At 45.5% G+C, this 12,254-nt stretch overlaps 1 protein-coding gene across 1 annotated transcript; it reads left to right on the plus strand.

Moving 5' to 3' along the window:
• Positions 1–3,448: 3,448 nt before the first annotated feature.
• LOC126667481 (uncharacterized) lies at positions 3,449–8,006 on the plus strand. The gene is made up of 3 exons (XM_050360462.1): positions 3,449–5,007; positions 7,539–7,740; positions 7,830–8,006. Exons 1-3 carry the CDS (start codon positions 3,449–3,451, stop codon positions 8,004–8,006), a joined length of 1,938 nt encoding a protein of 645 aa, XP_050216419.1.
• Positions 8,007–12,254: the final 4,248 nt, after the last annotated feature.

Raw genomic sequence — 12,254 nt, forward strand, 5'->3', positions numbered from 1 at the left:
GTATGAGCTTCGCCATGAGGGAGCACTTTGAGGGCCATAGATTTCGTGACTTGTTTGAACTAACGAACAGGGTGACGAGCTACGAGAGACTCCTCCAAGAAAAGGAGCAGAGGAGGGGTGCATCTAAGGGAACCTACTACAAAGACCAGCTAGACGTAGCCGTTGTGTCCGACAGCGAGGATAGTGGTTCCGACGATGAAGTCAACATGGCCGAATTTTTGGGAACAAAGCCCCTAGAATGTTCGGCCTTGAGGAAACCTGGTTTTGTTAAGAAAAATAAAACCGCGGTGGTACAGAAGGAGTATTCGTTCGACCTAACCAAAGCCGACGACATATTCAATGCCTTGTTTAAGGATGGGCAGATCGCCCTAAGCGAGGGACATGTAATCCCGCCACCTGAGGAACTGGTCAGCAAGGATTATTGCAAATATCACAACTCTTGGAGGCACAGCACGAACAACTGTGTAAACTTCAGAAATGTGATCCAGAAGGCGATCAACGAGGGAAAACTTCTATTTCCAACGAAAAAAGAGGCCGATGTAAAATACGTTTCTATTAACACTGTTCGGCCCCACTTTGATAGCTTCCTAGAGCAAGGGAAAATACAAAGCAAGTGGAACACTAGACGGCCCAAGCCTAGAGTAGAGACCGATGGTTCAAAGTGGCGAGGAGAAAGAGGACGGTCTCAGCAACAGAAGAGGAAACGCCACAGCTCGCCCACTGCTGATATGACTTGCCCATCATGTAGTACGTGTTTCAAGGTCTAGGGAGGCGAGAACACGAGGGAACATCCCAAGACATTTAAGCCAAAATCGCCTACGGAGAAGTGGCAGAGGCATGAGCCGCAGCGGAGGTCTAGCACCAACGTGTTTAAAAGGGTATTTCGGCCAACGGAGGAGACCCCTCGTATGACGAAAACCCAGAAGAGGCGAATGCAAAGGCTGCGACAGGAGTCGCGGGCGAATCACGGCGCAGAATCGGCTCCCAGAGAAAAGCAAGGAAACAGACCTATAGCTGAGAGGTTGGGGGTAAGGACCCGGGCCGATATAGATACCAAGTCTCCTGAACGGCGAAATACCAAGGTCAGGAAGATATGGGTACCGAAGAGTGAGAAACGAGTGGGTGATTTGGCCGACACGACAACGGTTCACAAGGATGACAAAGATTCCAACGGCAAACCATCTTACAAAGACGTACTCGTATCGCACCAGGGTGGCCAGTTGAAAGCGAGATTGCCCAAAGACCGCGAGGTCATTGTTTCGCACAAGAAGGGAGTGTTAAAAGCTTGGGTCCCGGTGGTAAGGGACGAATACGGAGTAAAGGTGGTCACACTCCCCGACTCATACAGAAGTAAGCCTGGACAGAAGGCAACGTTGGAAGGCGATGTAATCGTTCCGGAAGGAGACAGCGCCGACAGTACGGCGGTAGTATCTCTTAGCAAACCTCCAACGAGGATGACAAAGCACATTCGGCCACTGTACATCAAGGCCGATTTGAATGGGGTACCAATTAACAGGGTCCTTATCGATAATGGGGCTGGTGTTAACATACTACCGGCGCAAATGCTCAAAAAACTGGGCATAACGCGGGATCAGCTTGACCCGACCGATGTTTACATGACTGACTTTGCAAGAGGCAAAACGCCGGCTGAGGGGTACATCACCCTCCGAATCAAGGTAGGGCGAGTAGAAACTGAAGAAGGGTTTTTCGTGGTCAATGCCCGGAGCAACTACAACATCTTACTCGTCCGAGATTGGATACACTCCAACATGTGTATACCATCAACCATGCATCAAATGCTCTTCATATGGCGAGACGACGGCGAGGCCGAAGTTGTGCAGGGCGACCCCAACTCCTTCGGCGAAGACCATAACGTGCTTGAAGCACGTTTATATGATGAGGAAGTGCGCAACATACAATTCCTTAGTTCGAAAGGAGAGACGAGCGTTCCTCGCCTGCTTGTTAACTCAGATCGGCCATTATCAGTGACCCTCGGGGGCAAAGGCCGATCCACCATCCTCAAAAATTCTCAATGATAGCACGACATAAAGAATTGAGGGAGAAGATTAGGCAGTTAGCCTCGCTGTATGATATTAAATCGGCCGAATGCATCTACGAGGACCAAGATCAAGACCCAACAGGATCGCTGCGAGTTGGGGACATACGATTGGCGACCGGTAAGTTGGAAGATGATCCCGCCCAAGTACAAGACGACCTCCTCGAAGTTAATCTGGGGACAGATGATTCGCCTAAGCCTATATATATCAACGCAGGACTGGACGAGGGATTCAGAGAACAACTGGTCGCTCTACTCATGGAGTTCCGCGACTGTTTTGCCTGGTCATATGATGAGATGCCGGGCCTTGATCCTGATATCGCCGAGCATAAGCTTCCATTGAAAAGTGGGTTGCGGCCATTTCGGCAACCTCCCCGGCGAATGTCCAGGGAAGTGGATACCCTCATCCAGGACGAAATTAAGCGGCTGGAAGATGCTAAGTTTATTCGGGAAGCCCAGTACACCGAATGGCTCTCTAACATCGTACCAGTGATGAAGAAAAATGGAAAGCTACGAGTATGCGTAGATTTTCGGAACCTCAACCTGGCCACACCTAAGGACGAATACCCGATGCCGGTAGCCGATATGCTAATAGACAGGGCAGCAGGACACACGATACTCAGTTTCCTCGACGCACACTCTGGGTATAGCCAAGTTCCAATCAGCAAAGAGGACATCTCCAAAATAGCCTTTCGATGCCCCGGGCCGATCGGAGCGTACGAATGGGTCGTGATGCCTTTTGGCTTGAAAAACACGGGGGCAACATATCAGAGGGCGATGAACAAGATGTTCAGAGGCCTTGACTGCCTTGAAGTTTACATCGACGACGTTGTAATCAAATCAAATACCAGTGAAGTCCACCTGGCCGACCTCCGGAAAGGTTTCGAACGTATACGATGTAATGGGTTGAAGATGAATCCTCTAAAATGCGCATTCGGCGTTTCGGCTGGAAACTTCTTGGGTTTCTTGGTTCACCAGCGGGGGGTAGAAATAGACAAGAACACAGCCAAGGCGATTATCAATGCTGAACCACCCAAAACCAAGAAGCAGCTCCAGAGGCTCATCGGTCAGATCAATTTCCTTAGGAGATTCATAGCAAACACAGCGGGCCGACTTTGCAGCTGGAGTGTTTTGCTGAGAGGAAAAAAGACCGATGAGTGGATATGGACGGACGAGCAACAGAGGGTGTTCGACGATTTAAAAGGTTACTTGGCAAGACCTCCGGTTATGACCCCTCCAAAGCCGAATAAGCCATTGTTACTATACCTATCGGCTGCACACGAATCCCTAGGATGTATGCTCGCCCAAGAGGACGATGGGGTCGAAAGAGCAATCTACTACCTGAGCCGAGGACTGACGGACACATAAATTTGCTATACTGATATAGAAAAAATGTGTCTATGCATGTACTTTACATGTTGCAAGCTGCGATACTATATGTTGCCGGTCGTAGTGTATGTATTGTCTCAGACCGATATCATTAAGTATATCTTATCAAAACCATACCTAAGGAATCGGATTGGGAAATGGGCGATTGCGATGTCCGAATTCACATTGGTATATGTTCCCCAAAGAGCAGTGAAAGGACAAGTGTTGGCAGATTTCTTGGCCGATCACCCTGGTATTACCCTCAAGGAAGAAACAGTCACGTTCTGCGACATCGCCATATGGGAGATGTGGTTCGACGGGTCCAGGACAAGGCAGGGGGCAGGCGCCGGAGTACACATCATCACGCCCTTGGGGGCATCCTACCAGTTGTCATTCAGACTCCAGTTTGAGTGTACCAATAATCAGGCAGAATATGAGGCCCTCATATTCGGTTTTGAAATTTTAGCCGAGCTAGGGGCAAAGGCGATCAGCGTAAAAGGGGATTCTTTGGTAGTCATTAAACAAGTGACAGGAGAATTCAAATGCGAGTCCGAACTACTGGTGAGATATTGCAACAAGGCGAAGCACCTGATCGAAGGCTTTCAAGATGCGAGGATAGAGTACACAGAGAGGGCCGATAATAATGTGGCGAATGACCTAGCTCAGCACGGTAGCAGGTACAAGGTAAACCTCCAGTTCCATGCGATAGAAAGGGAGACGCCGAATCTCCATACTGGGGGCATTACTATCGACGAAAAGCAATTCTCCATCTACCAGCTGGATGTTACCCAAGATTGGAGGGCCGAGCTCCTGAGGTGGTTCGAAAAACCAGACCCCACGAATAGAAGGCTAAGGACTTTAGCCCTGAATTACGTGGTGTTAGCCGGCGAATTATATAAGAAGGGCTTTGAAGGGCTACTATTCAGATGCATCGGCCCAAAAGAGGCAATGCTTGTAATGGCCGAGGTACACGAAGGAATAGCAGGCGCTCACCAGGCGGGCCCCAGAATGAGGTGGCTTATCCATAAATACGGCTTTTATTGGCCGAAAATGGAACAGGACTGCATAAGATATGCCAAAGGTTGCGAAGCCTGTCAGAAATTCGGCCCGATACAGCACGTCCCGACCGAAGATCTGCACTCCATCATCAAGCCATGGCCATTCAGAGGATGGGCAGTCGACCTAATAGGGAAGGTATACCCTGACTCGTCAGACGGTCACACTTTTGTAATTATTGCCACTTGCTATTTTACCAAATGGGTTGAAGCTAAGCCATTGAAATCACCAACGCAAGAAGCTGTAATTCAGTTTTTTAAAGAGTACATTGTCCACTGGCACGGGTTGCCCGAATCTATAACCACAGATCAAGGGACGATGTTTACGAGAGGCGATATAGTTTGGTGGGCTTCTCAGATGAAGATTAAAATGTTACATTCAACGCCATACTACGCTCAAGCCAACGGACAGGCCGAAGCCACGAACAAAGCTATCAAGCTTATAGTTCAAAAAATGATTGAAGAAAACCCAAGACAGTGGCATGTGTTCTTATCAGAAGCAGTTTGGGCGAATAGAACCAGCCAGAAGTCAGCCACCGGGACCTCGTGTCACGACCCAAAACTATTGAGCCGCAACCGGCACTAAGGAACGGGAGTGGTAGCTCCGGAACCCGTAGCAAGCCTAAGATCACAATTAATTTTTCGCAAATATAATATAAACAAACAATATCAAACAACGGAAGCAAATATACATACATAACATATAATCATACATTTACACTAACTGTTTCAAAACCTCGCGGGCTCTAGTTACCGTACCCTGTACGAACTGGCCTCGCGGTACTATATACATCAGTTAGTGTTTCAAACATCTCACCGGCATCTGGAGCCGTGGATCATATACTAAACATGTAGCCTATCAAAATGCATATAAAACAATAACAGCAGTTAATATATACAATCAAAATGAACTGCTGTCTAGGCTACTATACTATCGACACAGGACCACTACTGCAGCACTCACAGAAGTCAGAAACTAACATATATAGCTGACTTCTGGACTTCAAAATTGGCCTCTAGCTAAGTCCACAAGCTAAGCACCTGAAAGACATCAAAGGTGAGGGGTCAGTATTTGGGAAAATACTGAGTGAGTTGTCATTTACTAACAGTATTAATATAAAAACATAGCATCGCATTTCAAGAAAACAATAATATGAAACATATAAACACGTATTTGATCTGTACGAAACTAATATCCTAGCATGCGACACATTTCTCGAATAATCATTATCATTCAACCCAATCGTAAATATCAATCGCGAGTCCAACTCGCTGGTGGCCCAGCCACTAGATACGGGGACTCCAGACTACACCGTAGCCGAGTGCTCACTCGTATCGAAATCATAAACCCAATCGTAAATTTCATAATCATCATCAGCTCCCAGATGAGTCACATCATTTCTCAAATGCAAACATACTAGACTGACTCGATACTGGTGATCACACAGCCTATTGACACCCAATAGGTAGCTAGTTTCTTCGGATCGCATACTAGTTCTCATATATAGAAATTAAATAACATATAACATTTCAATCAATTATATATAGTGCGATGCGTGAAAACAGTATATATATATATATCAAATAGTTTTAATACATGAAAGTAAAAGTACAACTCACAGTGACCGCAATCCAAGAAATGATATGATCGATCTGATAGTACGCTCTCGCTAGTCCGTCTCTACTGAGTCCACTACTCGCTGACACGTCTGATAAATCGTTAATGGTTAGACGTGATCCTCGCATTCTTATACGTACAATACTTTTAAGTTTTAGGGTTTAGTTTCGTTTTACACTTATTTACGTATTCGATATCTCTAGTCGTATAAACGACTTAGCGAATGCTATTTCTCATAATTGAGAATCGCTTAACGTCCTTGACGTTTTCCATTATTATTATCCATTTAAAATGTCGAGATAATCTCGAGATTAATAACTTTCCAAGTCCGAAATCTGTCCTTTAGCGTCCAATTACTCTAAACGTCAAACACCTAGGTCAATTACGGTTTGTTTACGCGTGGGGGCGAGTTGGGGTGCACGGGTGTGCGTTTTGGTGGGTGCACGATCGTGCAACCAAGTACACGTTCGTGCACCTCAAGAGTACACGTTCGTGTACTTTTAGTACACGTTCGTGTACTTCAGGTACAGGTTCGTGTACCTTGCTAGGTGCACGTTCGTGTACTTCAAGCACACGTTCGTGCACCCGTGGTACACGGTCGTGTACCACGTGCACAGCCCCGGAAATCAGATTTTCCGGGGTTTTGCCACAATCCCGACGTGCTAAACATACCCACGCTCAATACCCGTATCTCGGTTTCTTCAAAAATGCCATAATAAACCCAAAAACATCAAATTACAACCTAAATCATAATCCTATCCAAAACAGCCAATAAATCACGTTTTTGAACCAATTCTCGAGATATTTACCTTGCTTTGATTCCCAAAGATGATAGAGTTTTCAATTCCGAAGAAATCGCCGCTTGAATCGCTCGAATCGGACGTCGAACGGAGAAACGGCAGCGAAACGTAATCGATCGGCGTTAATCTCTCATTCTCTCTGGAATACTCTCTGCCTCTTCAATTCATATTTCCTTAATTATATATGATTTGGCTAAAAGCTCACTTTGATCCTTGTTCTTTTTGTTTCTTATCATTTATCCTTTAAACTTTTCAATCATACGATTTAGTCCATAGCTAAATCGTTAACCTCTTTTATTACGACTTATACGTATCATTTATCCCTGATAAATAATACGAAGCTCGATATTAACACTTTCCCGTCAAAATCTAATATTTCCATTTTCGACACAAAGTGGCTAAATTACCACTTTGGTCCCTGTACTTCATTTTAGACTTTTCTTGACATTTTTCCTTTTAATTCCAATTCTAACTTTAGAATTGAAATATAACCTTAATTTTCTCAAAACCGACCTACTTGAAACTTATTTACTTTATCTTTTCAGAAATTCTTTTGATATCACCACTCTGGCGAATCAAAACTGGACACGTGGTCCAATTAGCTAATTAAATATTTTGGGGTATTACACCTCGCCTTTCAGACTGGTGTATGGTTATGACGCGATGTTGCCAATGGAGCTGACAGTCACGTCTACTCGCCGCAGATACCAGAGCGAATCGTCCAAAGACGATTACTTCGATAAAATGGTGATAGATTCTCTTGACCTTGACGAAGAACGTTTGACAGCGTTAGATCACCTTGAAGCCCAGAAAAGAAGGGTCGAGAGGGCTTACAACAAACGGGTAAAACAAAAGACATTTACGGTGGGCGACATAGTGTGGAAGTCAGTCTTGCCTATTGGCCATAAAGATACTCGGCTTGGCAAATGGAGCCAGAACTGGAAGGCCCCTTTATTGTGGTCAACAAGTTAACAGGCGGTGCTTACTTGTTGGCGAACATTGATGGGGAAGAACACGACAGGGCGATCAACGATCAGTTCCTGAAAAAATACGTCCCTAGTTGTTGGGAGGGCGTAGACCGTCGGTTATTTGGAGCCAACGAGGAATAGTTTTTAAACTTCCGCCGAGCATCCTGGAATGTTAAAATTCATGGAGTGCTCGGCGACATTATGTAAACGCCAATCATTTGGTAGTACCATTTACGTTTCGGCGGTTCACATTAGTTGAGTTTTTTCAACGGGTCCTCCGTTTTTCTCAACATTTTGTAATTGTTTTTTAATAAATAACATTATTTCGTATCGGACCAACTACGGACCGATAATATGAGAATAATCAGACGTTAAAATGATGCAAGTTATGAATAATGGTAAAACTTTCGGCTCTATGGCCGAATAAACATTGAAATTGCCAAAATCAAACAAGATGCGGCTCCCAGGCCGATCAAAGAGTACTAAAATTCGGAACTATTACAAAAACACAAAATGTTAAAATTGTTCTGGACTTGAAAAAATTTAAAAATGGCGGAAACAGGCGCCTAATTCGCTGCGGACTTGGTTAAACTCAGTACTCGCCGTGTCATACTTCGGCTTCATCTTCGAAAGGTCCCCTTTGAGCAGGTTCCGATGCTTCTTCACCTCTATCCCTTCCACCATCTCTTTATCCATCGAAACCTCAAGATCGCCAATGCTCTGCTGTTCAGAACTCAACTCGCGCTGCATGGAGGCGATCTTCTCTTCCAGCTCCTTGGCACGTGATCGGCGGTCTTGAAGGGTGGTGACAGCAGCTTTGACACTGGTCTTCAGAGAGTCCAGCTTTTCCCTGGCCTCAAGCTCCTGCCGAACCAGCTTGTCATGCTCGGTCTGGATTGAGACCGACTCGTTATACATCCTCTGGAAAGCCTCCAGGGAAGCCGAGAGCCTCGCTACAGCGGAGCAAGCTTCTTTCGTCAAAATTTCAGCAGGAGCCTCGGCCAGAACAGTCGTTGCCTTCCTCAACTTCTCGACATCTTCAGGAGATTTAAAAAGCTGTATGCCTTCATTTTTCATGCGAGCCATCACATCGAGATAGTCTTCCCAGTTCGGGGCTTGGCTGATCACCTCAGTCACCTGCTCGGCTTCAGGAACAGGAAGAGGGTCTTCGTTGTCACTATCCGAGTCTAGGAAAGCTGCTGCCTTGGCCGCCACATCAGTAATAGAAGGTGGAGAGACTGGAATCTGCCAAGTTCGCCCACAATAGAAAATTAGCTGTTAGGCGATATGTTATGGGGTACAAAATGCAAAGGACTTACCTTAGAGGTTGGAGATTGAGTTTTGTCGGCCCCAAGGTTGAGGAATTCGGAGGCCAGGGGCGACAGTAGAGCAGGTGTCTCCATTCTTCTAAAAATCTCCGAGACATTGGGGGTCTGGGAGCTGGTTGCCTTTGAGCTTTGATTAACCCCTTCGGCGCCTTGGGAATCGCCCATATTCTGTTGATCGCCTTCACTGTGGGTATCTCCCTTTGATGAAGACTGGCAGCTTTGAGACGGTGTAGGAGATGGATTGAACATGGCCTAACCATGCAGCTCGGTAGGCTTTTTCCCGGACTTCTTTGAAGGCTCGGTTCTTCCCTTTTTAGCCTTCGGCTCTTTGACAGCAGTCTTGGCAGATCTTTTCTTTTTGCCTTTCTTGGCCGCGGGGTTCTCTTCCTCGTCATCATGCTCCCAGTTGTCCTCTTTTTCGAAATGAGGAATGCCGACTGAAGAAAAACCAAAGTTAGAATATAAACAAAATCAGTAAACCATAATGATGGATGATCGCCCATACCTGGGATTCTCTGGTAACCGATGCGCACCAGTTCATTTATAGCTTCTTCATCAGGTGGACATCGGATGCCAGTATAAGTTACACCCAGATCAGTTAGATCTACCTTAGGTTTTTTAGACTTCTTTTTCTTAGGTTTTTTAATTGGGGCGATGGTGGTCATATTACACTTAGGGACGATTGGGGACTTATACTTAAACTTTGGACGAACTTTTTCTAAGAAGATTTGATAGGGTAGGTGTTTATATTTTTCCTCCCAAATTTTATCCCATTTTTTGTAGAAGTTTTGCTGAGCTATTCTCCTATGATTTTGCATTTTAAGATTCATGCCTGGGCGATTTAGAGGGTCAAATTTGAATTTCTAAAAACGTTCAAAACGAGCAATTTCATAGTGATAGCCAATAATACCTGTGAAAGTTTGGCGTTTCGGAGCCTGCAAAAGAAATAAATCGGCATGAGTAGGTTTTTTGTTAAAAGAGGTAAATCAAAATTATGAAGAGGAAGAATTTATTTAGGCGATAGGTCGAAAGAGTTTTGGACGATGGAAGTCCACCAGTTGGTGAATTCCGGAGTACAGGAAGGGGTGATGATAGGGCGAGACAGTTCGGACAAGGGAGGAATGTAGGCTTTATTGAGGCGAATAATGTACTGGAGTTCGGAGTAGTTTTCTATAGAGGCTCGATGGGTCCCGTGATTATTGAAGGCGATCAATAAAGGATAGGGAAGGCCTTGGCAAAAGCCAAATTGGCGAGACACAAAGTTCGGACAATACGGTTCGACCCCACTCCGATCATAATCAAGCCCAGCTATTAAGTTTCGTCATTTTAGGGCGATTCCCCAATAAGGACCACCAAGTTTTAGTCTTGGATCGGCTTGCACTGCTTCTTCCAAGTCTTCTACATCCCATCTAGCGAGTAACCATGACGGTGGGTAAGTAAGTTGAAGAGCAGGGCACATCAATTCGGGCGACCTTATAGAATGGTTGTTGAAGACTTGTAAAACGTCAAGCACATGAGGAAGGCGAGTCCCGGCCGATATCAATTGGAAACCACATAATTCAGCTTTGATAGGTGGACCGACTTCAAATAGCTCGGGGAAGTATAGGGCGAGCCACAATTGGACGATCCAAAGCGGGCCTCCTGGGCACTTAAAGGTTCTTGGATCTTTCAGGGGTGCTATATCGCCCAGAGAGCGATATAGGTGTGCCAGGATGAATTCGCCCAAGTTACACCTTCGACCGTCGGCAAGTGCTGTAGCTAGAAGAAAACAGTCTTCGGTCACCCTGAAGGACGAGGTGCACAGTATGTATTTGGCGATGAAGAAGGCCAGGAAGGCGATATGTTCATTACGGTCGGGCTTGTAAGGTTCTTCGCCCATGAAAAGCTTCACAAAAGCACCATAACTTTTCTGCGCCTTGGATAGATTAAACTTTGGAGCATCGGCGCGAAGGTTGGGGTTGATTCGTTCGCCGTTAAGAGGAACATTGAGCATAAGAGCTAGGTCGAGTAAGGTAACAGTTATCGGCCCAGATTTGAAGCAGAAACAGTTGACGACGCTTGACCAGAATAGAGAGGCCCCCATAATTTAGTGTTTTGCTATCGGCCTGCTTGCCTTGCATAATTCGATTAGATCGTGGATGCCGGTGTCGATCCAGGATTGACGGAAGTGTGGTGAAAGCCTTATTACCCATTGAGAGAACCCACCATGTTCGATCGGCCAATTTCGGAATGTAGTGCCGACCCAGACCGACGATTTATGGGGTAGAGAAAATCTGGGGGGAGCAGCATCATGAAAAGGGGAAGCTAGGTCACACAAATGGCTCGGAGAGGTAACAATGGGACCGACGCATATTTGGCCATAACCCGCATCAGTAATTACCTTAAATTCTGTGTTCGGCGCATTGGTTCGGACTTCATCGATCTTTGCAGATATTTGTTCAGCAAGGTTGTTGGGAGCAGCCATGATTCCTGAAATAGATCGCTCAGGTCAGACAAATAAGCAGAAATAGAAGATCGCTTAAGATAGGCGAGGAAATAAGGGCGAACGCTTACTAGGAGAGTTTTGCGAGAGACTTGGAGTTGCTGAGGAAAGAGAAAGCTTAGCAAAATACGAAGAGAGTAGGTGAAATGAGTAAATGAAATGGTATTTTTGTTTAAAAGAGGAAATTAAAGGAAGCCGAAAGGTCATGGGGTTAAGACGTGGCATCGCGGAGAACAGCTGGTGATGACGTGGCCTGAAGGGGGTACCGAAAGGTTTATAGATGCGCACCCCTTTAATTTCTATTGAATAATTTGGGCCTCAGCAGTGGGCTTGGAAGCGCTAAAGAGGGAGAACAAGCCCGAAAGATAAACGTTTCAAACTTGTTGGGGGCATTGTTTACACCGGCCCAAATAATTACTGGGTGAAGAATTTCATGTGGGCTTGCTAGGGAATCAGGCCCAAATAGAAGCCTTTTTATTATTGCTTTTCTATTTAGGAATTTGAAGCTCATTAGGAGTGATTATCTTTTAGAGTCTGAGTCCTAGTTAAATTAGGAGTCTTGATTATGAGGAGCTATAA

Source organism: Mercurialis annua, linkage group LG1-X, assembly GCF_937616625.2.
Source record: "Mercurialis annua linkage group LG1-X, ddMerAnnu1.2, whole genome shotgun sequence".
Classification (NCBI taxonomy): domain Eukaryota; kingdom Viridiplantae; phylum Streptophyta; class Magnoliopsida; order Malpighiales; family Euphorbiaceae; genus Mercurialis; species Mercurialis annua.